Source organism: Corticium candelabrum, chromosome 18, assembly GCF_963422355.1.
Source record: "Corticium candelabrum chromosome 18, ooCorCand1.1, whole genome shotgun sequence".
NCBI lineage: Eukaryota > Metazoa > Porifera > Homoscleromorpha > Homosclerophorida > Plakinidae > Corticium > Corticium candelabrum.
Window position 1 is genome coordinate 243,563 of NC_085102.1, and position 27,599 is coordinate 271,161.

The 27,599-nt window shown below is 40.5% G+C and overlaps 4 protein-coding genes and 1 long non-coding RNA gene across 8 annotated transcripts in view; 3 read left to right on the plus strand and 2 right to left on the minus strand.

Moving 5' to 3' along the window:
• The first annotated feature begins 14 nt into the window (after window positions 1-14).
• LOC134193780 (uncharacterized) lies at window positions 15-1,008 on the plus strand. Of its 2 annotated transcripts, XR_009972104.1 has the most exons (3): window positions 15-168; window positions 222-739; window positions 802-1,008. It is a non-coding gene; the product is annotated as an uncharacterized LOC134193780 (long non-coding RNA). The 2 variants fall into 2 exon arrangements; XR_009972103.1 differs by having other exon boundaries at window positions 15-739.
• Window positions 1,009-2,445: 1,437 nt separating this feature from the next.
• On the minus strand, window positions 2,446-3,776 carry LOC134194317 (uncharacterized). The gene has a single exon (XM_062663244.1). The coding sequence runs from the start codon at window positions 3,774-3,776 to the stop codon at window positions 2,598-2,600; it is 1,179 nt and encodes a 392-aa protein (XP_062519228.1). The 3' UTR covers window positions 2,446-2,597.
• An 841-nt stretch (window positions 3,777-4,617) lies between these two features.
• On the plus strand, window positions 4,618-19,804 carry LOC134193948 (phosphopantothenate--cysteine ligase-like). 3 transcript variants are annotated; one of them, XM_062662818.1, is made up of 8 exons: window positions 4,618-4,761; window positions 4,823-4,911; window positions 8,884-9,026; window positions 9,094-9,146; window positions 10,346-10,511; window positions 10,574-10,689; window positions 19,296-19,361; window positions 19,420-19,804. In XM_062662818.1, the coding sequence occupies exons 1-8, from the start codon at window positions 4,627-4,629 to the stop codon at window positions 19,606-19,608; spliced, it is 957 nt and encodes a 318-aa protein (XP_062518802.1). In that variant the 5' UTR covers window positions 4,618-4,626; the 3' UTR covers window positions 19,609-19,804. The 3 variants fall into 3 exon arrangements, with proteins under 3 accessions (XP_062518802.1, XP_062518803.1, XP_062518804.1); XM_062662819.1 differs by having other exon boundaries at window positions 8,926-9,026; XM_062662820.1 differs by lacking the exon at window positions 4,823-4,911 and having other exon boundaries at window positions 4,641-4,761.
• A 1,666-nt stretch (window positions 19,805-21,470) lies between these two features.
• Window positions 21,471-24,792, minus strand: LOC134194149 (uncharacterized). The gene is made up of 3 exons (XM_062663057.1): window positions 24,633-24,792; window positions 23,778-24,567; window positions 21,471-21,800 (listed from the first exon to the last, which is right to left on the minus strand). The coding sequence occupies exons 1-3, from the start codon at window positions 24,712-24,714 to the stop codon at window positions 21,677-21,679; spliced, it is 996 nt and encodes a 331-aa protein (XP_062519041.1). The 5' UTR covers window positions 24,715-24,792; the 3' UTR covers window positions 21,471-21,676.
• Window positions 24,793-24,800: 8 nt separating this feature from the next.
• Window positions 24,801-27,599, plus strand: part of LOC134194318 (adhesion G-protein coupled receptor V1-like) — a 50,885-nt gene continuing 48,086 nt past the window's right edge. Inside the window, exons 1-6 of the mRNA XM_062663245.1 lie at window positions 24,801-25,165; window positions 25,221-25,405; window positions 25,488-25,736; window positions 26,193-26,294; window positions 26,358-26,459; window positions 26,519-27,412. Of these exons, the coding sequence (XP_062519229.1) occupies window positions 25,138-25,165; window positions 25,221-25,405; window positions 25,488-25,736; window positions 26,193-26,294; window positions 26,358-26,459; window positions 26,519-27,412 (1,560 nt within the window). The 5' untranslated portion in view covers window positions 24,801-25,137. The remainder of the gene's footprint in view (window positions 25,166-25,220; window positions 25,406-25,487; window positions 25,737-26,192; window positions 26,295-26,357; window positions 26,460-26,518; window positions 27,413-27,599) is intronic.

Below are 27,599 nucleotides of genomic sequence, written 5' to 3' on the forward strand. Positions count from 1 at the left end.
GTATATACGGGTCGTTAACAGAATTAGCCATGCGTAAATTGGTATTACGAAGTGTACAACAGTGCAAGTCTACACGTGTAGTCACTACTGTAGTCACTTCCAACAATACTATGTGATGTCAAGTCGACTGGGCGTAGAGCAACGACTTTGAAAGAAGTAGCCTTTGAAGTAGCCACGTCCTACAGTGGAGAAAATCAAAGTTGACGTGTCAATTGCTCTAGGTCTCGTGCCAGCGAGTGGCGCTAACATTGGAGAGACCGGAGTTTCTGCGTCACAATACAGTTGCGTATGTTTATCAGTTACGTATATGCATGCTTACGGTCACGCGATTTCTGTTAAAACTTTAGCCATATATTGTGGATAGAAACTACAAACTTGTTTTTTCTTATGCATGTTAATTAACATTATGTATAGTCCTTACTCCTGTGTTGGAACTGCACCAAGTTGTGGTGCGTCAGAAAAATGTATTATTATATTATTATTATATTATATTTTGTGTGGCCATCGCGCTCTCAGTAGGGTAAGTGGGGTCTTTGGTTGAAATTGGTTGAAATCATGCACTGTGCAAGTTAGAGAATCTAACGTGATGTATGAGATGTTTAGCTGTGTTAGAGAAAACAGCTAGAAGATAGCTCATGCAATGACATCTGCATGGGTTTGGAGAAAAGACAATGATGTTGACTGATGTGGCGGAATTTTATCTCTTTCACTGCTCACAATTAATATGCCAGTCAGTACTGTAAGTTCTTGATTTTTTAGGATATTTTGAGTTCTTTCAAACTTTGTAATTTCTTGATTTAGAAATTCCGTTTCTGGAAGTTTAGTGAAGCTGCTCTAAATCAAGTACATTAGGGGTAATCACTACAATATTGAAACGATTTGAATTTTCAACCAAAACTGTAATATATCTGCTACAGCAGTACAAAATAGTCTATGGTAACTAGCTACCTCTTTGTGGTAAATTTATTAGATTGTACTTTGACAATAGCAAAGTTGGTAGTTCCTCAATTGTTTGTACTGAGTGTTTTGCCATACTCAATCACCACATGTGGTTACATCAACCCACCATAAACAATACAGCAAGACTGACATATGAGTCTGAGGTAGAAGATAACGGTTTGATTATTCTTTTTTGGCAAATTTGTATAGATTAATTTTATGTTCTACTTTTTATCTGTTTTATGCACAGTTAGTACCTTTTCAATTTGTGAGAAAGAATGAATGCATATAATTTCTACACTACCTGCCAGAAAAAAAAGCTTTTCTAAATGTTTTCAAGTGTGTAATGGTGTACATTACAGGAGGTTAGCTGTTACTCTCTTCAGTAGAACATTAAGCAGTTCTTTGAGCAAGAGTAGGAAATCTGCATTTACTCTTTCTAGTAGCAGATATTTAGACTCGTACCCAGTCCTCCTCCTCGCTCGTTCCACGTGTTTTGGCACGTGCTTTTTGTTCCACTTGCTAGCATTCCAGTCCTCCTCCTCGTGCGCTCCACGTGATTTGGATGTTAGCAAGTGGAACAAAAAGCACGTGCCAAAACACGTGGAGTGTGCGAGGAGGAGGACTGGGTACGAGTCTAGCAGATATTGGCATTGCATTGATATTGTTAGCAGTGAATGGACTTTTAGAGAATGCATGATTGCTGTCTGCTTGTCATGTGCAAATCCATAATTTGTCATGGTATGGTAAGAAATTGTTCAAGTGTAATTTTTTTACAAAGAGACAGTCACCACTGCAGTGAAGGTTTAGTAGTCTTGGTGGTGGTAAATTACCATGCAAATAAAACCTCACCCATTCGTCATATGCATAATTCTGATGTCCCTGCAATGGAGGGTATAAAACAGAAATAGTCCAGACTATCAGTTTCTGGCATGGACTTCGATCATGTCACTGAGTGATACTGCATGTGTGGAAAATGGTGGATTATCTGATATACAGCTGTTTCCAATCTTAGCATCTGGATGCTATTTGTGAAATTTAAAGAAGAGTGTATCTAATTTGGTACCATTATAATGTTGTATCTGATTGATATGGGGAGTGGCATCATCTTCAATGAGACGTTCTGTAAAAGAACTGAAGATTAAATTCAGCTTTGGAATCATCAAATCCACTTGTTGGACAATTGTCACTTATGATGTACAGAGACAACTTACTTTGGCACTCATTGAGGTTTGGTCTCTAATCTGTTTGCTTCTAAGTACTGCTTCTAAGTACATATACTGAATTGATGATGATGATGATGATGATGATGATGATGATGATGATGATGTGTGTGTCTCGTGTGTGTGTGTGTGTGTGTGTGTGTGTGTGTGTGTGTGTGTGTGTGTGTGTGTGTGTGTGGCGTGGTGTGTGGTTTTATACTTCATGTATCATGTTTAGAGCTGCAACTGTAATTGTTGCAAAAGATCACATTAATTAATATTACTATTATATACTGCTGTCCACTTTTCCTATATTGCTATTCTATTAGTAAGGTTAGCAATATCTACAACTTTGCAATACTCTCTGATATCAAATTCTACGTGTGCACTGTATTTTACAAATAGCAAACGAATACTGCAACAACTGCCAAATTTTAGTCCTTGTCTTCATGTTACCTAGATAATGCCATAGTTTTTCATGGTAGTTCTCTGACATACATGCTTTCTGCTATTGCTTGATTTCTTTACTTCCTCCTGTGTTCTTCTTTCTTTCCTTGCTGTATCGGGTTTAGTACACACCATACAATGACCGCACTCATCACGTTTCATTTTGTAATCACGATGCTGCCTTTTTTCTTCTTTCTTCTGTCTCTTCTCAATTTCAAAATGGTCCTTCCATTGCACAATTCGTCGATGATCTTTACCATGCACAACACAACAGTCACCAGGCTTACTGCTTTCTCTTTGGTCCAAATTAGTAAATTTAACTCTGTTTTCTCTACAGTGCTTAGTTTGAAGCGAAGCCTTCAGTCTGCTTGTGTTTTGCTGTTGACTAGTGTTGCAGTACTGATGTGAGTCCACTCTACCAGTATCTTTGTCACATGGCCTGCAACATTCTCTGGATTGAGTCACCATGTGGTGCCTTTCAGTGGTGTGAGTGTGATTAGCCCCACCAGAGCCTCCGTCAATAGAAAATAGGCATGATGCCAGAGTCCGTCTGGGCTTGGCGGGCTTTGCTTTAGCAGGTGCATGTCCAGGATAGGGAGGAGGTGGCTGCTTTGGATGATCAGTTAGAAGACTCAACAGTAGGTATTTCTCTTCCTTTGTAAGTGTGTACATATCAGCGTTTGCCTCTAGAGCTATCTGTGATGACAACGAAGGTAATGATGGAAACTGATCCAAGTTATCGCCTCTGTCATCCTTAGCTGTCTCTGTATACGAGACACCTTCAGGAGTAGGCCTGGGGCTTTCAAGGCTGGAGGTACTCTTCTTTTCAGATGAGTTAGCAGATGCTGCAAAAACTCGGATGGACACTATTCCGTCCTTATTAGCACTGATATCACCGTCACGTTCCTGCTTTCTATATCGAGTCATGAAGCACTTCCTAAGCTCTTCGCTAAGACGGAAGAAGAGGTCCTGCTGACTCACTGAGAAAAAGAGCTCGTCGTCGTCCTCAACTTCCGTCATCAAAACGCTCCGTATCTCGTCTACCGTTTGCGTATCCATCTCTTCTGGACGGCACGACTGCAGACTGGACAGATATCTACGAAGGCACCAGCTAGAACTCGCAACCGGATTTTGCAATGTATGAGCTTCCACCACGCTAGCAGTAAGGTGGCGCTCATTTTCAGCCATGAAGACAATGAACTCTCACACTGAAAAACAGGTAAAATGACGATAACGGCACAGGCTGTTAGCAGAGTAAACAGAGGAATTGGCACTTGACGATCTCAACTGGCGTTGTGTTTACAAGAGCCCGCCTAGTTGCGAATTCTTGTCATGCATTTAACGTAATCGCCGAATAGTTTGTGAAACGTAACACTTTGCAGCAGCAACACACTCAACTTCTTAGAACTGACGCAGGCCGTGTTCACGCAACTCCTGCGCGTGCATTTGTAATTAGAATACAAGTTGGGTGTTACGAGACCACCCCATACAGTCTACAGCAGTCGAGGAAGTAGAAGAACAGACGTACGACAGCTTGCACGACAAAGCTATGACAGATTGCGTGACACGTGCATTGTATTAAATACAAATAACATTTTGATTGTATAAAAATAACATATTATTGAGTGCTTTCAATCCACAACCGTAGGGTTTCTTTCCCCGCCAAGTAGAAGTACATCTCATGACTGGACATCAACATCATAATTTCTGCATGTGGCCATCGATTCAGCCCAATTTTTGGTTTTTGTGCCGAATCCTATCGTTTCTCTTTCAGTAAATTAACAATGTAGGTGCGTTCACACTACAGAGCTAGGAATTAAACCGGCTTTGACTTGAGCTCAAAGACAATTCGACAAAATAACAAGGAGACTGTGACTGCGAGACGCGGGGCGGGCAGAGCAAGTAGCAGGCAAGTGATATTTGATTAAATTCTTTGTGTCTACATATACGCAGTGTCAGTACGTCATGAGTTCATAATTTGCACAGATTCGATTTCAGAATTGCTGGTCATGTGATTTGAGTTCATTCCCGGATAAGGATGACGGCTAATGCGGAGTGGGAAGAATATTTTGATCATTTCGTGCCTCCATCTACTCTGCAGCACAATCAGAAAGCTGTTCAAGACTTTGCGTCTGCAAACAGACAAATTGGTCATGATTTGGTTCTTATCACGGTAAGCCGACATTTCAAGCCGGACGTCGCAGTCATTTCAGTACACTTAGGGTTTGGATTAGTCTGGCGGTACTACGGTTCCTTTGGAGAACAACACAGTTCGGTTTGTTGACAATTTCAGTGTTGGAAGCAGAGGCTCTTCATCAGCAGAGTATGCAAGTCTTTGAAAATGGAATTTTTTTCAGAAACTGAAGTTTTGTTAATTAACAATCTAAGTACTTCCAAGTTAAACGTTTGTATGTACAGTTAAATTTGACAGTGTCTGGAGCTCAGTAGGATGCTCTGTTTTCAGTTCTTGGGAATATATAATTTTGTGTGTGTGTGTTTGTTTGTTTGTTTGTTTGTTTTGCTATTTGTTGCCCCAGTGGGAACTACATCATGTACAACTACATCATGTACATGATGTGAAAGAAAATTCGATAATCAATAATAATGTTTAGTGCATGCATGCTGTAAATGATTGACTAGTAATCTGTACATTGTAACTGTTATGTTATAGAATTTGTATTTACTTGTAAGAATGCACAGAAATGTTATATTGAGTCAATGACTGTACTGCTTAATTAAATGTACTACATTTTTATAATTTCATAGAGAATTAATATTTTCAGTTGTCAGTCAATAAGGGAAATTAGACAAGAGAGGGAATGCAGTTAGACTAATAAGGAAACAGCTTTCAGATGATCTTTCCCCAACCTGGTTTTGCACGTGACGTCTCGTGACTTCTAGACTTCGCTGATTTTAAAATGGAGGCTCTAGGGCGGGGCGGGAGCACCCAGCCAGCGGTATACTGTGAACCACCCTTGCTGGTGTTGCCAACAGGAGTTGAGATAAATTCGTAGGCACATTACCGCTGGCTTTTGTCCTGTACAGTCGGTGGAAGGATCAGTCGGCAACCGGTGTTTATAGTGCTCACGTGAGCTATTTGCAGTCACGCGACTGGTTGGGGAAGGTAATGGTGCTCCTAGCTTTCTCTTATAAATGTTTTGAGACACTAATGGATTAGAGTCGCTGCCATAAATATTTTAACAGGATGCTCATTATCTTCATTGTACTCATTGCGAGCTGTTGCTTCAGCTTTAGGTATGCACTTTTATTACATTATTTTGAAAGCTCCTTCATTGACATGCATGCACTTTCATTCTGAAAACAGACAATGTCTTGTTTCTATTGATCTTTCTTGGGCATCATGATACTACAGCACTTGAAGGACTATTTATCTCAGTAATTCCATGTTCTATGTGGAAGTACTGGGATGAGGAATTATACGGGAGAAGGAATGATACTGCCACCCCATGCCTAAGGTGGAGAATTAGTGAGGTAGTGGAAATTATATGAAGTATATTTCTCTTTCAGGAAAATGCATATCATAGGCACAGGAACTACAGGGCCACAGGGACCATGCTCCAATCAACACCCTTTGGTCACTATATAAAAGTATGTCATCGTGAAAACGAGCTACAAGTGGAAGAAAACAAGGAGCTTCATGGAATAGATGACAAATGTTTGCCGATAACAACTGTTACTAATGTCAGAATGCTGTGTGATATAATGAATGAAGTGGAAATAGGCAAAACGATGCTATCGGGGAGGGGGTTGACTTGCTCAAGATTTTTCTTATTTGGTTAGCACTGCTAGGGCAGAGCAATCTTTCTCAACTCTGAGGCATGATCAATTATGACTCAATTGGGACTGAATCATATTACATTAATCCATGTTCACAAAAGACGTAGCAGACTTGTTAGATGTAGTTGACGTAGCTAAAACTTTTGTGAATGCAAGTGATCGGAGAAAGTTGTATTTTGATCATTTGGACGGTAGGTTAGAAATTTACATGTGCTTGAATTGTCAACATGGTATGTGTTTGCCAGATTTCAGTTGTGTAATTAGTTTAGTATATACCTAATGACGTTAGTGCAACATGCATGTGCCACACTTGATTGATGGAGGTTACATTTAAATTAGACAATGCTGTTATCTCGCTTAGAGGTTGGGCTTCCCAACCTGGATACCATTTCTAATGCCTCTGCATATAATATAGTTGTAATTGCTGTTCAAATAAAAGGTTGTTTTCTAACATTGCAGTTGCAGTTGAACACAAGAAATGTATTCCGAGTCAGGCCCTTTCCTAACTTCAAACCCAAAAGTATTACCTCTCTGATAGGTCACACTTGTGCAGTTAGGTATTAATCGAGAAACTGTTAACAAGATCGTATCTGTGTAGCCTATCTACTGTATTAGTAAAGTTACAACTTACAATAATGTGCTACATAGTCAAAATGTTTAGTGCTTTCACATGGTTTGAAGTTAAGTGTACAGTTTGAGTTATTTAGTCATCATTGACTTTGAATAACCGAATCACGTTTCGTTGCTTTTTGTGAACTCTACTAGTATATTCACTGGACGCTGCTTAATTCTGGTAGATGTTTCTCAGATCACAAGTGAAGAGCAAAAGAGCAGGATCCCTTTTTTCCGAATGGTCTTGGCATTTGTTAGGCAAATGTATCTTATCACATAGTGTCTAACCAAGCAGCAAATTGGAATCACTGCTATTGTCCATTGCTCTACAGCGAACAAAATGTAGCATTGCACAAAAGATGTCAGTAGAACATCTAGAAGCAAACGATTGTTGATTGATTGATAGATATATAGATAGATAAATTTTTTATTGGATATCAAATTTTCTGGTACAGTGACATTAGATAGATACCGCAAACTACATAAATGTCAGCTAAAACTCTAACTTAACCGAAGTAATTAATGTGGACACATCTGAGTTCATTAACTAAAATAGAACCACCTTGTACAGTGTTCAATTTTTGCATGATCAAACGAGCATTGAGTTCTGCAGTGTAACGGATAACCGACGTCTCTAGTAGGTCTTGAAGTCAGCAGAGTTGTTCTTTCCTTGTTGATCTTGGACTTAAGTGGCAAAGTGTTCAGCAGACGGTCAGCTACAACTCCATAAATAGATAGATAAATTTATTAGATATCTAGTTTTCTTGTACAATGATGATAGATACCGCAAACTACATGAAATGTCAGCTGAAACTGTAACTGAAGTAATTAATGCAGGCACGATAAATAGATCAATCGATCGATCAATTGGTTGATTAACTGAAGAATAGCAAACCACCAGCAAGAGGAGGCACCAGCCCCCAAAGGTGCCTACCTAGCACTATAACCTTGGCACAATAGAAGCAGTTGCAAAACAGCTATCATCTGTACAACATTATTATTATAATGTATTGTTTTTACAGTTTTTACGGTACAGTTAGTAAGTATGATAACGCTTCACTAGTATAGTACTTGGACTGACTTTACCAGTATGCGTGGGAGTGTCTCACCAAGTCAAAATGTGCGGTGCACTTTTAGGTACATTATTGGAGCTGTATTGGCAGCCCCAACAACTTCAAACTTGAACACTCTTGTAGCCCCTCAGTTTTGGAGGGCGTGTCTGGTGAATTTTGAGTAGTGCATCATAACGAGATTATTCAAGAAATGAAGATGCAGATACTACGTAGAATACTGACAATTGCTACTTTGTTCAAAAGCTCTGTTGTCAATCCACTTACTATAAAGTTTTGAAATTCATTGAAAACATGTCTTGTTGTCCCTAGCTATGTCATCTGAACACTTCTCTGAAGATCATCACGCGAGTTACTAGGAGTGGAATTAATGACAAGGGTGTAGGTTATCACTTTGGACTATGAAACAAACTTATCCTTGTAGAGCTTGCTTTATGCATCATCAACTTATGCTACTTGCATCATCAGCTAGCAATTCGAAAACAATGTGGAGCTGGTGCTGAGAGGCAAGAATTTTACTTGCAGAAGAGTCTAGTGGTGTTGGTGGCATGGTGCCTTTCACACACTTCTATATATATATTTTTGAAAATTTATGGTGTTATACTTTACAAGATTCTCAGTTACTGGTGTTTTTTGTTGGAGTAGTTGTTTGTTCTAGGAATTTTAGACTGAGACTTATTTTGGTTTATTTTTTAAGTAATTAATGAATTAATAATTGTTTAGTAGAAATAGTGCATACATCTTCACGATTTGTGTACTGATACTGCTGTTGCTTGTGAAATTTTTGAGTACAATTAATGTTGTTTGTTTGAAAGGTATTTCCTAGAAAGAGGGTATGCAGTAATATTTTTGCACAGGCATCGTTCTTTACAACCTTTCAGTCGTCATTTTGCTAAAGACAACTTTCTAGAATACTTACACTTAGAGCAAGACTTAGATGGTAGTGAGAAAGTAGCAGGTGAGCAGTGGAAGATTATTTCACTAATATGTCAATTGTAACAATACTGACTACTGCATTTCACTAGTAAAGACAGAAATGTCTCCTAAACTTTTGGAAGTTCTCAAGAAATATGAGGAGGTAAGAAAATTTAGCTATAAGCCTTGTTTAGTGCTATCTTGGTGTTTGTTTGGGATTCTTACATAATGATAGTATGAATGGCAGTCCATTTCTGTACTTGATTGCCTAACTAGTTATGCTTAAACGTCTAACCAAACTAACTGCCTTTGCAACATAGAAATCTCCTTGGGGATACATCATACTGATAAGTAAAGGAAAGGTTGCTACAAACACGAACACATAGTACCTCTGTAACCAGTCTACTGTAAACAATGTTGCAGTGCAGCTAACCAGAAGACTTCAGATTTATGGATAGGCTGAAACTTCTGCAGAATGGTTTGCTTCAGACAGAAGAAATAGAATGTATTCTAAACATCTGAAAAATTCACTTTCAAAAGAATCTTTTATGTGAAACTCACAATAAGTAACGTGCATTTTTTATATGAAGAAAAGGACAATTGAAGTGATTTATATAATAGAGAAATTTAGGGACAGTGACATTGCTTTTAGTTCTTGAAAGTGATGGAGCTCTGCATCTTCACAGCTTTGGTACTAATTGCCAAAGACCAGTTGCAAGAAGCATAGTATTGAACCAAACACTTCTGTTGAACAACCAACATTGTAGACAATGTCACTTTATGCTACATGAACTCTACTTAGGTGATTCCATAACGGAAGCCCATGGATATCTGCAAATGATTGTAAGATGGAGCATAGTGCGATAGGAGTGGATGTTTGAAAAGAAGACAAAAATGAATGCAAGTTACCAAGACCCTCCTAAGCTTAGTTTCATTGCTCAAGTTTGATCTATATCACAGCTTGAAATAGCTTTGATGATTCAAGTTTTTTAAAATTTTAATTTGGTCATCAAAACAGAGCTTGTAAGCAAAGGTAGTGGCAACGGAAACAGCCAGTTTGCTTAACTTGAAGAGGTACTACACTTTTTAGAAGGATTAAATGCTAACCTTTATTTAACTGCAAACTTAGAACCTATGTACAAGTATTGTTAATACAATGGCCAAATGTGACATGAGATTATTGTTTATTGCCAAGAGTTGCAAACGTTGGGGGTAAAACACAGTTGTAGGTAATGTTTCTAGGTGGAAAGTAATCTAGAATATTGACAAGTGTCATATGAGCTGATTTGTCGTGTATTTGAAAATGAACAATTGGGGTTGGGTTATCAGTTCAATCTATCATTATTATGTTGTGTTTTGTAGGTCAAGGCATCTGGTCGTTTGTTGCTGATGGTGTTTACTACAGTATCTGACTATTTGTTCAATTTGCGAGCTTTTGCTGAAGCACTTCATCCTTTCGGACCACATGCAATGTTCTACCTTGCTGCTGCTGTGTCTGACTTTTACGTTCCATCAAGTCAGATGGCAAGTGCACAATCTTACGGTTTACTGGTTCTCTTTGAAACTTGTCCAAACTTCTTTTGTAGCCAGAGCACAAGATTCGGTCATCTAATGGACCACTGGAATTGAAATTGCAACAGACACCCAAGTTGTTGTCTCCTTTGGTCAAAGACTGGGCAACAGATGCATTTGTCGTATCATTTAAGGTATGTTTACACACAAGCACTTATCTGTGTGGCTGTATGTGAGGGTTTGGGCAAATGTGTGTGTGTGTGTGTGTGTGTGTGTGTGCGCGCGCGCGTGTGTGTGTGTGTGTGTGTGTGTGCGTGTGTGTGCTTGTGTGGTCCCAGCACCATCCAGAGTTTGAATTGCTTTGCGGTTGCCTGCCCCATTCGGTTGATTCGCATTCTGACGACTGATATTAACCATCTTATCAAGTCTGTTAGAGTAGTGAGCGACACCAGCAAGTAAGAAACGGAATGGGTTCAAGGCCAGGGCATCGCACAGTGGAGTCACTTGGCCAGTTTTGTACTTGTTTTTCCATCTGCAAACCTCCCCTGTTTCATCTACTGCACAAAGACAAAGTCAAAGACGAGAGAGACCTACAGTCAGATTGCTTGTTGACGTTGAAGGTATAATCGAAACTGCCCGGTTAGACACTGAGGCAGGTCACGCTGAAGACCGTCAAATAGATCTTGTTATTAGTGAACTAGACAAGTACAACGTATCAGTAGCTGGTTTGCAAGAGATGTGGTAGTTCAGTAGGGCCACCTACAAGGTGAGCAAAGCATCGTGTTGACAGCTAGCCATCACATACCGGACAAAGTCATCCTAAACGAGAGGAGAAGGCGTCGCATTAGTGTTATCTGGCCTAGTCAAACAAGCATGGAGGTCCGGAGGTGAGCAATGGAAGTCGTGGGGTTCCATGATGATCAAAGCAGTTTTGCATTGTGGAAGGAGGAGCTCTGACCGGATACACGTGATATGCTGTTATGCACCTACTTTTAGTGGTAGTAGAACAGAGAAGGACAACTTTTTCAGTAATATTCAGACAGCTGTGACTGATGTACCTATTGATGAGCCGTTTGTAATATTGGGGATTTCAATGCACTCGTTGTGGTAATGATGACCAATGGTCAGGGGTTCGTGGTTCTCAAGGTCTAGGTATGACCACTGGGAAAAGCTGCTTTTTCCTTTCTTTGAATGAAGCTGCAGTATGTAACTGTCGGTTTCAAAGGAGGGATATCTACACACAGGGCAGCTCCCAAAGTCAAAAGAGTGGCTCTGTATAGATGTTGCGATTGTCAAACAGCAGGATCGAAGATGCCTAGATATTACTACTGTGAAATGTTGAGCTGATTGTGGATCTGACCGTCAACTTCTTCGTGTGAAATTAAAATGTCAGACAAAAAGAGCATTTGCAGTGGAAGGTCAAGAACTAATGGCAGAGAAGATTTGCAGTTTCCAGCTCATGAACAGCTGTGTTGGTAACACAGGGCTTAAATTAACGTCCCGCAATTGCACAATTATCCGAACAAACTGGTCTTACTGCCGAACACTTGGGCAATTTGACCAGACATTTGTTGGGACATGCAACACCTCTGGTAGCTGCTAGCAGGGTTCAGCACTCGAGCCTAGGTTTCAGGTGACTACAGGTGTTAGAGAGATGGGAAAACATTTCACATTTAAAAAATTGTTTGGCCTAGTTTAGATCTTTCTTTAGCCTGTAATGTAACTCTAATTACTCTGAGTAGCAGACTTGTTAATTGAGCCTGCATACAAACTATTAGGAAAAAGAAGTGTGTAACAAAAACTTTGCTAAAAGTTAGTCATTCATTAGTACTTGAGATAATAGATTTTCCAGATGTTGATGTTTACTCAATTATGAAGACTGACATTCACCCATCTGAAGATGAATCACGTTCAGAAGCAAATTTAGGTTTCAAAGAGTGGGGAGAGTGTTTAGAAGTCTCAGAATTACTAGTAGATGAAGACATAGTTAAGTGCTAGTTCTGTTCATTCTGACTTAGGAATTGGTTTTGAAATAGGTAGCGCTTTCAATAAGATTTCATTCTATTAGTGTAAACTAATAAGCTAGATTTCATTCAATTAGTGTGTGTAAATGTCAGTATGAAAAAGCATGCACTACAGTCACCTTGAATGTCCGGACAACTGCCCCAGACAACATCCAAGTTGTTCTGAAGAATGTTCGGACACTTGGAAAATACTAATCTTAGGCCTGGTAACATGTAGAGGAGTATTTTAAGAACAAGTTTGCTCAAGCGGTGCTTTGAGCAAGGCCAGCTCTGTAGAAGAGAAATGGTCTGTGTTACTCTCATCACTGACCCAGTCAGCAGCATCCGTGCTTGGCACCGAAAGAATAAACAACCTGATTGGTTCAAAGATAAAGCAACTTTCCTTGAACCACTTTTCAAGAAGAAGAATGATTTGTACACAAAATGACTAAGTACAGGAAACGCTCCTGACAGGCAGAGATTCAGTGAAGCACGAAGTGTTGCCCAATCATCAGTTAGACAAGCAAAGAATATTTGTCTTCAAGACAAAACACAAGAGGCCCAGAAAAGCAGAAGAACTTGGAAGTGCACTAGAGATATGCACCGTGGACACAGTGGTCTCATACGTATAAAGACTACAACGATCAAATATGAATATGGTAACCTTTATACTTCAATCAGTGCACAACAGCAACAATGGAGAAGACATTTTACGAAAGTCTTGAATGTAGTGAGTACTTTTGATCTTTCTGAAGTAGAGAATACCAGGCAAAGACCACTGAGACCAGAACTTGCTGCACTACCATCTAGCAAAGATTTAGATTCAGCACTTCTACACTGCAAAATTGAAAATCTGGTGTTTGTTCTAAAATCCTACCAGAAAGGTTGAAGATTGCTTGTGCTGAAGAGGAATTTATGGATCGACTGCTAGATCTGGTGTCCACTGTGTGGAGAGAGAGAGAGAGAGAAGAGTTCCAAGAGATTGGGCTGATGCTATTCTATTTCCCATTCCCAAGAAAGGAAATCTTATAGTTGCGACAACTGGAGAGGAATTGCTTTACTGGATGTTGTTGGAAAAGCTGTTGCTACTACTATCCTTCAAAAACGCTTACAGTCACTGGCTGAGTCTGAACTTCTGGAATCACAATGCAGTTTAAGGTCAGATAGAAACTGCAGTGAATTTTATGCTGCGCCAAATAATACAGAAATCTTGGGAACACACTACCAAGGCCTTGTTCTGTTTGTTGATATGAGAAAGTAGTATATGAGCCAAGTCCCAGAAGCCGTTGTGTTGTTTCGACGCCCTTGTGGACCAAGGTTTCTTGGCACCGGAACATTCTACAGAACCAATAGAAAGGGTTTCTTAATGTTTGCACTTTGGAAAACATGCGACAAAGTAACGGTAGAAATTTAAAAATAGTACGCACGAGGCACATGGGAATGTTGAGGCTATACTAGAGCTCTGTCTGACGAGTGTTCTTCAAAAGCGTAGAATCTTTACGGAATTGACTCTTGCAATTAAAAACTAGCGCCAACAAAGTAAGCATGCCATTTATGCTCGAAATAGTTAGAAGAGCAACAACTTTTTGTATTATCCGGAACTGCCAATTGCTACAGCCTTGGAGTTACTTTACAGCAACAGGTATAGCTGAATCAAAGTAAGCATTTTTGTGACTACAACACTATATATATATTTTCGCATTTCGGAAAGTGATTTAACCTGTCTCAGGCTGTCTAGATTTATTATTGCCAGTTTGTTTCTAGAAATAACTTAATTAATCTACTAAATAGCTAATTAGGGGTTAGTTAGTAAATAATTTGCTCTTGCAATCACACTTGATCACTTATCTATTCACTATCACTACAGTCATTATTATCGCTATCATCAGTCTGAATGTCTGATTCTGGAGTTTCTTCTTCTAATAGTACTGGACTAGAATTTTTGCAATTTCTGCAATCACATGCATCAGTACAGCACAAAGGAGCACGAAAGCACACACATTGCTGTGTGGTACATCCGACATTGCACTTTCAGCTTACAAGCTCCAGCAGTGCTTTCAGGGCAGGAAGCTGTGTCATCCAGTAGACATGTATGTAAGAACCGTTTTCAGTATTTTCAACAATCCATTCGTGACCGTGCGGACTAGGCAGATTCTGCATAGAACACAAAGCATGTTTTCATACAAAAGTTTGATAGTTAGCTCATAGTACATGCTGCATCTTGAGTCGGGGGCATCTGCTGCGCTTTTGAGCAATTCATGCGAAATAGCTTGTACCTAGCTTTGTTGACACTGGTACAAGGTGGCAAACCATAGAGATCTTCAACTCTTTCACTCGGAACCAAACTGCATCCTAATCTGGTCATCACAATGCGTAATTACGTAAACAGTTGGTTTGAGAAGCTAAGCGAAATATCTTCGTTTCACCTTTTCCAGCAAAGGCACTTGATCGTGATGTCACATCTAGAAATGCGTGTATGCCAGGGAGTGCAGCAGACATGTCTTCACCTAAATTGACAGCGATGTCTGTGAGACTAACGGAACGTAGTTTGTGCCAGTGAGCTATAGCATGCAATGATCCATTGATGGCATAGGCGTGATGGATTCCTATCGCTGCTATGTCGGTGTCAGGAGAGGATATAACAACACAGGCAAAGCCAGCATTTGATTGCATGCTTGGCATGTAAGAAAATGCGACTGTCGGCTCTTCATGATCTGAAGTAAGAGCTGGTACAGAAGAAACAATAACTGCGGAAGAATTTTCATGTAAGAAGATTGCATGCAGAGTTGTCGGTGACAAATGAATAGCTTCACATCATATAGCCGCTTAGCGTACCTACTGCTGCTCCACATCTCTACCAAACTTTACAAGCTCTAACTTGTTTTTGTCTGAAAGAACTTTTCCATTGCTAGGACAAGACTGTTGACCATTGAAAATCTTGACACGTACTATTCCAGCTGTTGAGCGAACAGCCATCTCGTATGCTTTGTTGAAACTGATGGATAGGTGTCTACAACAAAATCAATACGAGATGATCTATATGACCAGCAGCAGGGTGAGTCTTTAACTAGTTGTACAGAATCCGTAGGCACCTCGTGTTGGTAAGTAACACGTCCATCACTAGAGCTACATTTTAAGAACAAACATGTAACACTTAAAAAAGAACATTGCGAACTACCCGGAGCCAACTTAGTGGCTGAGAACTGGGTAGAGCAATCTACAATGCAGTCAATGTTATTGGTGAGAACTGAGATTTTCTCATTGTGACCTTAACGTTGCACTTTTGAAGTTGAGTAGAAAATCTTTTTCTCCAGATGTCTAGAAGCTCAGCAGCGTTAGGTGGGCCAGGTTCATCACGTGACTTCTTGGCTAGTCTTTCCAAAAAGGTTTCCCCATCTCACCCCATTGTCCAAAGTGTTCTATGACTAAGGGAATAAGACTGACTGTTGATCCACCTGGTAGATTTTCTTTTGCATACTTTGCCTTCTTCCTCTCTTCTCTTCTTTTTGCAGCAGCACTATCTGACTCGAGCTATCTAACTCACATGACTTTGGGAAATATCGGAGCTCCAAGAGTGTGCCAGAGCTATATCCTGGTCAATGTTGCAATCCTTATCGGGGTCAAGCCATAATGTCTGGTCTATCATTTGAATTTGAATAGTGATGTCGTGGCTCTCTTCGTTGGTGCACATTTAGCTCACGAAGACAATCAGACCAAGTAGATGCTATGGCTTCATGTGACCAAACTGGCCCACCACCAAACTTACAGGTTAACAGGTTATACCCACTGCCATCTAGGGTGGCTCCACAGTTGCAGGTGGTTATCCAATCAGAAAGGGGTATGGACAAGCCCACAAGCCCAATCTCAAGAAGGTCACCAAACAAAATTTGTGGGTAATAAGTGCGAACACTTCTGAAGTTGGGATTGCATTCAACCAAGCCCCAGCTTCTTTTCCTTTTGAGGAGCGAAGCCGTGCGACATCACGAGCTGTGAGGGCTTCACTGATCAACTGCTCAGCCTCTTGTTGAGCTATAGCTGTGTATAGCTGATGTTAATGAACGTTTCCAGCAGAGAAGAAACAGTCTTTCCAACAGGAATGGACTGAGTCTGTTTGTCTGTCTGTCTGTCTGGCTGTGTGTGAAGATGTTGTCCATCCTTCATCTCCCATTGTTCTTCGTCTTGACTGTGATCCCATTGAAGTGGTACCATCTTTCCAGTACCTTGGAAGTTCCGTCTCCAACAATTGCACTTTGGACGTTGAAATATCAGCACGGATCACCGAAGCATCTCAGTCATACGAGTCACTTAATCGCATTCTACACCAGAGGTGCTAAGTGCATGCCAGAGTCGCGAATAGAGACTCTGGTGCAGACTAGCTAGCGTTCTGCCGCAGAATCAAAGAGTCGTTTTATGTCATCTACAAGTAGCCTCGACCTCCGAGACTCGTGTAGCGTCGATTCAAAATCGTCCTCGAAGCTAGTCTACAAGATATCGAGGCAAACACGGCAGACGTCTCTTCTTCGTTCGTGAGATCTCATGGCATTTACAATTGATATGTTTGTGTAGTGCAAAAGTGCGGTATATTTTTTCATCTCATTATTGAACTTGGTAAAATGACCATGCTAGTTCGCTGTTGTTAGACTACCATTTAACATAGCTTTCTGATAAGTACTTTCAAAATTATTTTAGTGCTGTTTTGGTCCAGACTAGAGTCGCTCTCTCTTGTCTGGAACTTGAGGCTGCTTTCATGGTGCCTGAACTACTGGCTGTGCACTTTTTATATTTCAATAGTGTTGTAATCTGGGAGTTGTAGGTTCTTAGTACTTCTACCTGGCTTTCATTGTTTTGTGGTAAAGTTGTTTTGCTGTCTTACAGTGTGTATCTTTTTACAGTGCCAATGGGTTGTAGGGAAAGTTGCACGTTCTTACCAACAATGTTATGTTAGCTTGTTGTTTTGTATTGCAGATTTTGAACTGTATATTTGTTTGAGATACTGGTTTTGTTTCTCCATGAGCTATAGCTGGTCGCTCGTAAATGTCAATAATATTTTAGGTTGGTGAAGTTTACATTTGTGGGAAGTGGGATCTTCGTTTTCAAAGTAAAAAGAATATTGGCAACTGTTTTGCACGCTATGAACATCTATAGGTGTTGGATCATGACCCATGAACGTGAACACAGCATGAACGTGGAACACAACACAGAAGCAATGTTATTTTGTGGTTGCAAGCAGCAGGCTTCAAATGTAGATTTCTCATCCTCATGTATGCAACTCAACTATGCTCTCTCACAGTGCTTTTGAATTTAGAAAATCAGCGAACAAAAATTTGTGCGTGGATAAAGAGAGCCCAAACTTTTTAATTATGATTTCAGTTCACGACATTGATTTGTGGTGCTGTGTTTCCATTGTTTCACAATAACAAGACAGATGACTCTGTTTGGTACTGTGGCTGAAAATGCCACTGCTTCATGGATTTACCCAGAGAGTTTAAATTTCTTTTGTTCATCTTTTAGTACCTCTACAATACTATGAAAATGCTATCCAATGAATGAGATTGGTTGGGTTGTACATCAGCTAATCTCCAGTATCTCTCTCATGTTTACTGTCTATCACAGTGCGTCAAAAGGTGCTTGGCCGTGAGTCAGAGGAGGTAGAAACCTAGTGTGTGTTAAAGGCACGCCCATAGGCGAATTTTGTCTTTTCTAGACGTTGTTTGCTTTGTTTCTGTGCTGATGTATATGTCTGGATGTACTCTAAATAATATCTGATAAGAGCTGCTTTGTGAATTTATGTTCACATTTGGACTTCACATGGTTACGCTGTCAGCTGCAGTGGTTTACAATGTTCCGTCTTTCCGTGGTTCTAGGACCTTTGTTCTTTTTTGTCTGCGTGAGACAAGAAGAGTCGTTATAGAATGCTGTGTTGTACGTTATCCAAAGTTATCCTGCCGTTTTTGGTGAGTAACGACCACAACTCTGTGCGATGTAGAAAGCTAGCGTGCGTTAAAGGAACACCCACAGGTGAATTTGGCTTTTAGCTAAAAAAGCCAGTCAAAACGTAATGGTAACTAAAGTCAGACGTCTCCAACTGGTAATAAACCTTACTCTAACCCTATTAGGATTCTGATAGTGACTAATGTTCACACTTCCTACCTGCAAATTGAGTAGAGCAGTCACCTACAGTACACGTACAAGATAGTATGACTTTCACATACTCTACTTGATCCGATATCGAGCGAAATTGTAGGAGTTACGAAATGTGGTAACGCTAATCCATCAAGTAGGCATGGTCGAACGAATTCGTCGAATGCCCTCTCTACCTCTCCACTTCGGCTGATTTGCGCCAGGCAAACGCACTTAAGCGTTGCTTTCACCATGGGAAAGCAAGAAAGTTTATAATAAAGAGTCATGAACACTCAGAGGGTATCCGGATGTTGCACTCACAGTGGCTCAAGGCAGACTGAAGTAGGCACGTGGTTCGAATACGGGGCTTAGAAGGTGCTTATTGGCTGAATAGTGAGACCACCCAGGTAGCGTTGTGGTACCTGTCTGTACCTCCTCTGGCCATGAGTGTAATGTACTGTGTTGATATATTTATTTCTATTTTGAAATGTCCTTGATATGTGTAAGAGAAGGCACATTGTTATGTGCAAATAGACAAACTTTTGTATCTTACAAATGGATTATAATTTAGTTTTGAACACTTGCCAACTACAGTAATGAGTTAGAGCTTACTCAATCCATTAGTGCTTTATAATAATTAAGTCATATGAATAATATGGTGATCTTTTGTACATCAGTTAGAAACCAACAAAGACATCATTGCAGCATGTGCACGAGAGGCTTTAGACAAGTACAAGCACCAGGTCAAATCATGTAACAGTATTGCCCTTGCCAAGAAACAATGCTGTGACCGTGTGTTAGGTGGTGATTTCTAATGTACTGGCAACAAGAAGAAAACAAGTAACCCTTGTGACTAAAACAGAAGAGAAGATGCTATCATTGAGTGACCATGAGTTTCATATGGGTATTGACGTTGAACAGAAGATAGTAGATGAACTACTGAAACATCACAAGGTATTTATACAAGAGAAGCAACCGAGTCGTCGTTAAAGTGACTGCATGGAACATCATCAGCGTTTTCTAAGTTTTACACACAGTGGTTATGTGAGGTATCCAGGTACAAGAGTATATCTTACTTGTTTGCGTCGTAGTTTTCTTGTTTTAGTATTAGCTGCTGGGCTCAGCCTGGCGATTCTAACTCACTGTTCTTTTCCTTTTATGGTTCTAATATCTTGTTGTCACTGTCTTGGCTTTGTGGCATGTTTGTGCATTGCAAGTTGTCCAGTATTTTTATGTTGCAACAATATCTTTCTCCACACTGAGATTTAGATGCACTTAACAGCTTCTTCTCTTTTTACACTTGAAGCTTTAGTTACTTGAACAGGCCTAGTAGGGGACATGCTTGTACAGTCCGTCAAAACTATTGACACATTTACCCTTGGAGGCGTGGCCGTAAGTAGTGTGAGAAGAAACGCATCCGTTTTCACGTGACGTACATTTTCTAGATAGAAAAGAACTATTGTGTATGCTCGTAGGTTTGTTAGACGGGTATTTTATATTACTAGAATCAACGCGTGGCTGAGCACGCTTCGCACCACCTATTTGGCGCGTTTTAGAGGGGTGGTGCGCATTCTTTATATGATCCGGAAAGACACAAGTGCGCATCAGTAGCTTGTGTTTTCCTTTCATTTTTTGATAGCATTTCCCCCGCTAGCTACACAAAGACGCATTGGGCTACACATGCGTTGGATGTACGGCAACAGATCACATAGCGTGAGCAACTGCCACTCCGCCTGGATTGTGTCTTCAAGTTCATGAACGTTTTGAGGCGTACGAAGCTCAACACGCCGCTTGATGAACGCCCAGAGGTTTTCTATTGGTGCAAGATCTGGTGAGTTAGCGGGCCAATCAAGACCGTGACGCGCCCAGAATCTCGTTTTTAGCTTCACTAGCGGAATTTTCTTAGGCATAGTGTAGCGATAGCCTGCGTCATGAAGTTCTCTTCTGCTGGTGGAAGAACTGACGACAAGTCTTTCCTGCGCTGCTAGCTGATGGGCAAGTTTGTTTGCTGATTTCGTTGTTCCTTGTGTGTGTCATGTTCACTAGGCTGATCGATGGTTAGTCTCGCGCAGCCAGCCCCTCCCCCTTTCTGACATCCGTTGGCGGGAGACGTCAGAAAGGGGGAGGGGCTGGCTGCGCGAGACTAGATCGATGGTTTTCAGCTGATTTTTTAGTCTTCCATGGGAAGTTCTATGTTCTCCAGCGTCCAATCTTTTGAGAGTTCAGTAAACATTAGAGCGAGAAACACGTAAAAATAGGGAGATCATAGATGTCTTCTTGGTACCAGAGCGGTATAGTAACAGAATATCGCGGCGTTGTCTTTCACGACTCATTTGACGACGGAAAAGTTCTCTAAGCGGATGCACATACTATGGAATAGCTTTTGTGACTTCTTTTCAGCTGTTTGAGAAACATTTGGCGCTGGTTTCCTAGTACATAGCAAAACAAGAAGACTTTCCAAAAATAGTACAACTAAACCGGAAATGTGTCAATAGTTTTGACGCGGACTGTACAGTAGAGTGCAATTAATACCCAAAGGGCTTAAATGGAGATATGACTAAAGCCATTTCTGCTGCTTTATTCAAAATGTTGAGTAAATTTGTTGGCAATACACTATTTTCTGTTTGGGAACATCAGCTAATATATAGAAACATAGGGTTAGTTAACTTAATTAAGCAAACAGTAAACACAATAACCCTATCAGACATCAAGACAGCCGTCAGTTAGGTGAGTGCTATGTTTAGACGCCTTCAACAGAGAAGATCGCTTCCAAGGTTGACTACTCGACGGCAGACGAGAATCACCAAGCAGACTAAAGTATTACCAAGACAGAAACTCACATCATCAACTCTATCCGACCTCCATGCTTTCATGTGGCTGTGATACCCAGACATACACACAAGTCAATTTTGCTTTGTTTATAAAGATATTGCATTTAAGTTTTACCAACTACACGACATCTATGTATTTACTGTATGAAGATGGCTACATCCATAGCAAATCATGCCAAATACTGTTAGAATTGACATGTTGCAACTAATGAGAACAATTTAGGCTGTCAAGTCTGTTTCTTTCCATGACCTCCAAACAATGATTCTCCATACTGCCTGTCTTTCTTTCGAATAGTGTCATGAAATTGATCAAAGGCAAATGTGTTGAAACCAAAGTTACAATGAAAATACCTGCAGCAACAACACTGTGATTTTACTGATTTACAACTTTGCAGTGAAAAGAGAATTTATCAGTAACAATACATTTCATTTTGTACACAGCAAATTGACTGTCAGTGGCTGTTGAAATGTTGTTTAATTATCTTAACAACTGTAGTGAATACATGCCCCACACTATACACTGCACCATTTTAGGGTATCTTCTCATTCACGTTAGCTTGTGCATGTCCAGCAGAAGTGTTTTGGTATGGTTTATTTATTTATTTTTAACAGATAAATGTGTACGTTTTGCAGATTTTTTACCTGATGGCATATCCATATGTTTGTATTTCCATATGCAGTTTTGTGTTCTATCTGTACATCTATGTTTGCATGGGTACTTAATTGTGTGTGTGTGTGTGTGTGTGTGTGTGTGTGTGTGTGTGTGTGTGTGTGTGTGTGTGTGTGTGTGTGTGTGTTCACGTGCATGTGTGTGTGTTCGTGTGCATTGTGTGTGTGCATTGTGTGTGTGTGTGTGTGTGTGTGTGTGTGTGTGTGTGTGTGTGTGTGTGTGTGTATGTGTGTGCATTGTGTGTGTGTGTGTGTGTGTGTGTGTGTGTGTGTGTGTGTGTGTGTGTGTGTGTGTGTGTGTGTGTGTGTGAAGAACGATTTAGTACTGAGGGATTTAAGGAATTGTAATCTTGATGGGTTTGGAGGATACTAGCAGAAGATAGGAATGATTGGAGGAATCAGATCTGGGCTGCCACACAGGAAGTAAATTTCGAGAAGGAAGAACAAGAGAAATACCGCAAGGATGAGCAGAAACGTCGCTGCGAAGCAAGGCAAACGACATCAGAGTTTGCTTTACACTGCATCTTTGATGGTTGTGAATTTACTGCTGTAAATCATGCCGGCCTTGTAAACCACTAGAGACAGAAACATGGTCAGTCCCTGACTAGTCAATGTCAGTACTGTCACCAAACATTCCACCAACAAGGCCTCCACAACCACGAGCGTTTCTGCTGTCAGAGAACATCCACTCCTCTGATATAGCCTATGGTGACCTTGGCCTGCATCGTTTCTCATTGGAATGAACGCAGCGTGAAGTGAAGTGTGTGTGTGTGTGTGTGTGTGTGTGTGTGTGTGTGTGTGTGTGTCTGTGTGTGTGTGTGTGTCTGTGTGTGTGTGTGTGTGTGTCTGTGTGTGTGTCTGTGTCTGTGTGTCTGTGTCTGTGTCTCTGTGTGTGTACGTGTGTGTGTGTGTGTGTGTGTGTGTGTGTGTGTGTGTGTGTGTGTGTACGTGTGTGTGTGTGTGTGTGTGTACGTGTGTGTGTGTGTGTGTGTGTGTACGTGTGTGTGTGTGTGTGTGTACGTGTGTGTGTGTACGTGTGTGTGTGTGTGTGTACGTGTGTGTGTGTACGTGTGTGTGTGTGTGTGTACGTGTGTGCGTGTGTACGTGTGTGTGTACGTGTGTGTGTGTGTGTGTGTGTGTACGTGTGTGTACGTGTGTGTGTGTGTGTGTGTGTGTGTGTGTGTGTGTGTGTGTCTGCATGAATGGTGGCCTGCTGTTGTGTCTTGTGCTGCTTTTATGCCCTTTAGTGTAAGCATAAGTCTACTGAGTGGAACTAATAGTCAAGAATCAAGCTCATGAATGTTAGTGACAGTTTATTTACTACTTAGATCATTTGGACTATGTCCATTTGTTGCATTATGAGAGTAGTACTGCAGGTTTTATAGAGTGTGCCATTGTTCATACCGGTTTTCCCCTTTACGTAATAGACAGGGTTTCTCATATATGTCTGCGACTACCTGGCCTGGCTCCAGGAGATCGCTAGCACAGGCCCATAGATTTTCTGAGTTCTCCTGATGTGTATTTGGTTGTTTCAATTTGTTTGTACTTGTGTATATTGATGCGTTTGTGTGCACACATTTGTGATGCATCATTCATTGTGTTGTGTGAACATACGGTTGTATTAGCCTATTGATTAATAGAAACTTGGAGCATGCTTACTTGTGATGATCATCATGAAACTTGGTTGGAGGTTGCCATGGTAACCAAGAATCCATCATGATTCCTGAATGATCTAGCATTCCAAAGTAGTAGTCGTAGAGTAGTATACTTACATAAGCTGCTGCATGAATAGGAATTATGAACATCGGTAGGATTAGTAGTGACTGATAGGCAAGTACTTCCACAGGATGCATAGCAACTGCAGCAAAAGCAGTTGGTGAGTGATATCTGTGATGATGTTTGTGTATCCGTTTGTAGATTAATGGTACATGGCAGAATCTGTGCATGTAGTAGGAAGCAGCTTCAACATAGACAAATGTTCCAACTGTCGACAGGATGAGATACAAATACCCCCAGTCAGCTATGTTGAAATACAGGGTGGTATATCCACCATTGTAAATGTTGGTAGTTAGCAAACCGGAGATGACAGCGTTCATAGTCATGTTCAATGTTCCGACAAGTACTTCATGTCGATGGTTGGCGTCAGTAAGGAATCTCTTAGGCTGACATTTCCACTCATAGGGGACATGACGCTGAAGATGGTAGTAGCAGACATGTAAGAAGCCTCCGATAGTGTAGAATACTGACAGAGAGGTAACGATAGATACATAAACAAATAGAAGCACATCTGTCATTCTGCTGCCTAGTAATGGTATTTGCAGGTAATCTGGTAGAATGCTATTTTGCCTTGTTGTTAGCAGTGAATTCATATCTAGCACGACGCTCGAATTCAGTTCTTTTAGTGTGATAAAACTTCGGCCCAAAAGGAGAGCGATGAGGAAGGTGTCACCTACAGAACGACACGCCCACGATGAGACCACCAGGACTGCAACGTTTCTAAACATATTTGAGTACCGTTTAGCGCGCAGGCTGCAGCAGCAATCACTACGGTTGCTGCTATTGCCGCAGTACGCTTCCCAAATGTGTGCTCCCTCATCCGTCAACGAAGTTCTAAAAATAGATTATCCGGGCTTGACGTTGGTGTGATGTAATTACGTTATTTGAAAGCCACGCAAAGGGGCGTTGATCGTTGAAGGGTGAGGCTCCAGATCAGAACCGTTTTCGTCATTGTCGTTGCGTTGGTCATTTCAGACGTTATTAATCCGCAGTTAAGATTGGTGACGGAATTATTCTAGAGGTGCTAGGCTTGTAAATTTGACAACGACAAGTGGGCGGAGCTTGTGCTTAACGTAATGTGGTGTTTGTCTGAGCGTTTCTACTGTTTCTGTGCTCATTAGTATTAAGTGCATGTTGGAACTGCTGTCGTGTAGTCTCACCCGTTTCCTACAGTTGCGTTTATTTATTAGTTTGTTCAGCTAGTGGTGTCAAGCTGCTGCATTGTTCGATTCTCCAGTGCAACATGGCAACGTTAACTGCGAGAATTAAAGGTAGCTGCTGACTCTTTTGTTCATATGATGTGCATTACTGACCATGCACTTGCAGGGACTGTACTGGCGGTGATCTGTCTTGTCTTGTCTTTTGGTCATCACTGCAGTGGTGATGGCCAGACAAACGGATTTTTGTCATTTTCAACAACTTCAATTACAGTGCAGGAAACAGCTAGGCAAATCCCAGTTACAATAAATCGAAGTGGTGGCACAAAGGGACTTCTTGTTTTTAAAGTGGAGGTACAAAACTTTACAATGCTTTTAGACGTAGATTTATTCATCGGATTGTATGTGTGGTCGTCTGTGTTGGTTGTCTGTTTAGATTCAGCCAACAACTTTACAAGACTTTCTGTCAACATCTAAAACTGGTGTTCTTCATGATGCCGTAACTCAAACGACAGTCTACTTTGACTTGATTGATGACAATGATCCTGAAGAGGATGAACACTACAATGTAGTTCTTATTATACCCACCACTGGAGATACTCTGCCAGAATTAAGTTCACCCAGTTCTCTGAATCTCACCATTTTGAAAAATGATGATGCAAATGGAGTGGTCAGCTTCATAACTGTGAGTACTTAGAAAATTCTTGTACTTCTTCAATGAAATAATTTAAACATCAAGTCATCTGGTAAGTGGTGCTACGATCAATGCACAAATATTGGATGCTTTTTTTGAGTTAGGAGTAAGAATGGAGACTGCAGTCAAACAGGATTGTTTTAGCTTAGTTTATTGAATGAACAACATATATCATGTGCATTTGTGGTAGCAGCCACATTTGCCATTTTTTCAGTCGTAAAATGTCTAAGGAAATAAGATGTGGTGTGTTTTATTGGAGGTAAAGAAATGTGCTAAATGGCATTAGCTATTGGTTTTCTAGTTTAGTATATGCACAGTAGAGCTGATAGCATGCATTTGTAAAATTATAGCTAGAAACCAAGGTCGGTGTATGCGACAGTCTTGATTTCTAAATTATCTTGAGTACACATTTAGAAAGAATTAAGTTTATTGGCTTGTTCTTTGTAGAATTTATATGCAGTTGATGAACTTCAAACTGAAAACAGCATTGCCAGATTTCAAATAACCAGGTCAAGGGGTTTATTTGGAAACATCATGGTAAACTGGGAGGTGATGAGCATGGCAATTTTGTATGGTCTGCTTTTTGTTGTCTTTACATGGACTTAATTGTAGGTTGTTAATGGTGCAATGGATGTTGCCTCTAGTGTTGGAACAACAACAATTGTTGATGGTCATAAAACTGCCAACCTTACTGTACTGGTTGTTCCTGATGATGTGAGCATTAGTCAATATCTGTAACATATGTTCTTAATATTGTCTGTATGAAACAATAGGACCCTGAAGCAAGAGAGACATTTACTGTTCGACTAGTGTCAGTGTTTGGAGGTGGACGTCTTGACACTGATAATCCTTCAAAGCTAAATGCAACTCTAGTAGTCAATCCAAATGACAGTCCTATACGTTTCAGTCAGCTGACTTATGCTGTAGAAGAAGGAACAATAGCAGTTTTGACTGTGACACGAGGTATTGATGACACTGGGCAACCTGCTGGAAGCACAGCTGGGGTAGCGATTGTCCAATATAGAACAGAGGCACAAACAGCAACTAAAGATGACTATCAAAGCCTTTCTGGTACAGTTATGTTTCAGGATGGTGATAAGCAGAAACAAATTTCTGTTAGCACTATCAATGATTCTAAGCCTGAAGACAATGAAGAGTTTTCTGTTTTACTGTTCAACTCAAGTTTTGGAACAGTGCTAACATTACCAAGATCTGCAATTGTTCAAATAACTAGCAATGATGATGCATTTGGTGTAGTGTATATCCTGTCATCAGGTCCTATTGTTCTTGATGAAGATGATCCTTCTAGGAGAACAGTTAAAGTGAGTATAGGTCGCTTAAGAGGAAACTTTAGCAATATCACTGTGTCATGGGAGATAAGGGAAGACTCAACTAATCAATTAGCATCTGCTGACTTTTCCATCTCAACATCAAGTGTTGAGTTTGGCTTTAATCAGAGTACAGCTATGTTCGACATCCATGTTGTATTAGATGGCCATCCTGAGGAGGGAGAATCATTCTCTTTGCAGTTGACAAGTGTTACAGGAGGAGGGCGAATTGCAAGGCCATCAGAGGGAGCTACAGAAGTGCAGGTTGTAATACTTGATAGCGGTGATAGCTATGGAGTTTTCACGCTTGCGGATTCATCTCAACAATCAATCAGCAAGGTACAGAACTTGATAACTGTAAGAGCAAATAGCTTGCAAATTCTTTTTAGAAGCTATAGGCTTCAGTTATATTTATCGGTTGCTTGTTGCCTAAACTCATTCCATCTACAAATACCATAACACTGTTTTACTAACACAGGAAGGTTCTGAAAAGTTTGTATTTGTTAAGAATGCAAGTTTACTGACA

Coding starts and splice junctions, on each gene's coding strand:
- LOC134194317 (XM_062663244.1), bottom strand. CDS start 3,776: ATGGCTGAAAATGAGCGCCACCTTACTGCTAGCGTGGTGGAAGCTCAT.
- LOC134193948 (XM_062662818.1), top strand. CDS start 4,627: ATGACGGCTAATGCGGAGTGGGAAGAATATTTTGATCATTTCGTGCCT. Junction 9,147..10,345: donor TTCTCAAGAAATATGAGGAG/GTAAGAAAATTT, acceptor TGTGTTTTGTAG/GTCAAGGCATCTGGTCGTTT. Junction 10,512..10,573: donor TCCATCAAGTCAGATGGCAA/GTGCACAATCTT, acceptor TTTTGTAGCCAG/AGCACAAGATTCGGTCATCT.
- LOC134194149 (XM_062663057.1), bottom strand. CDS start 24,714: ATGAGGGAGCACACATTTGGGAAGCGTACTGCGGCAATAGCAGCAACC. Junction 24,568..24,632: donor TGCAGCCTGCGCGCTAAACG/GTACTCAAATAT, acceptor GTCGTTCTGTAG/GTGACACCTTCCTCATCGCT. Junction 21,801..23,777: donor TTTCATGATGATCATCACAA/GTAAGCATGCTC, acceptor TTGTTGCTGCAG/GTATTTTCATTGTAACTTTG.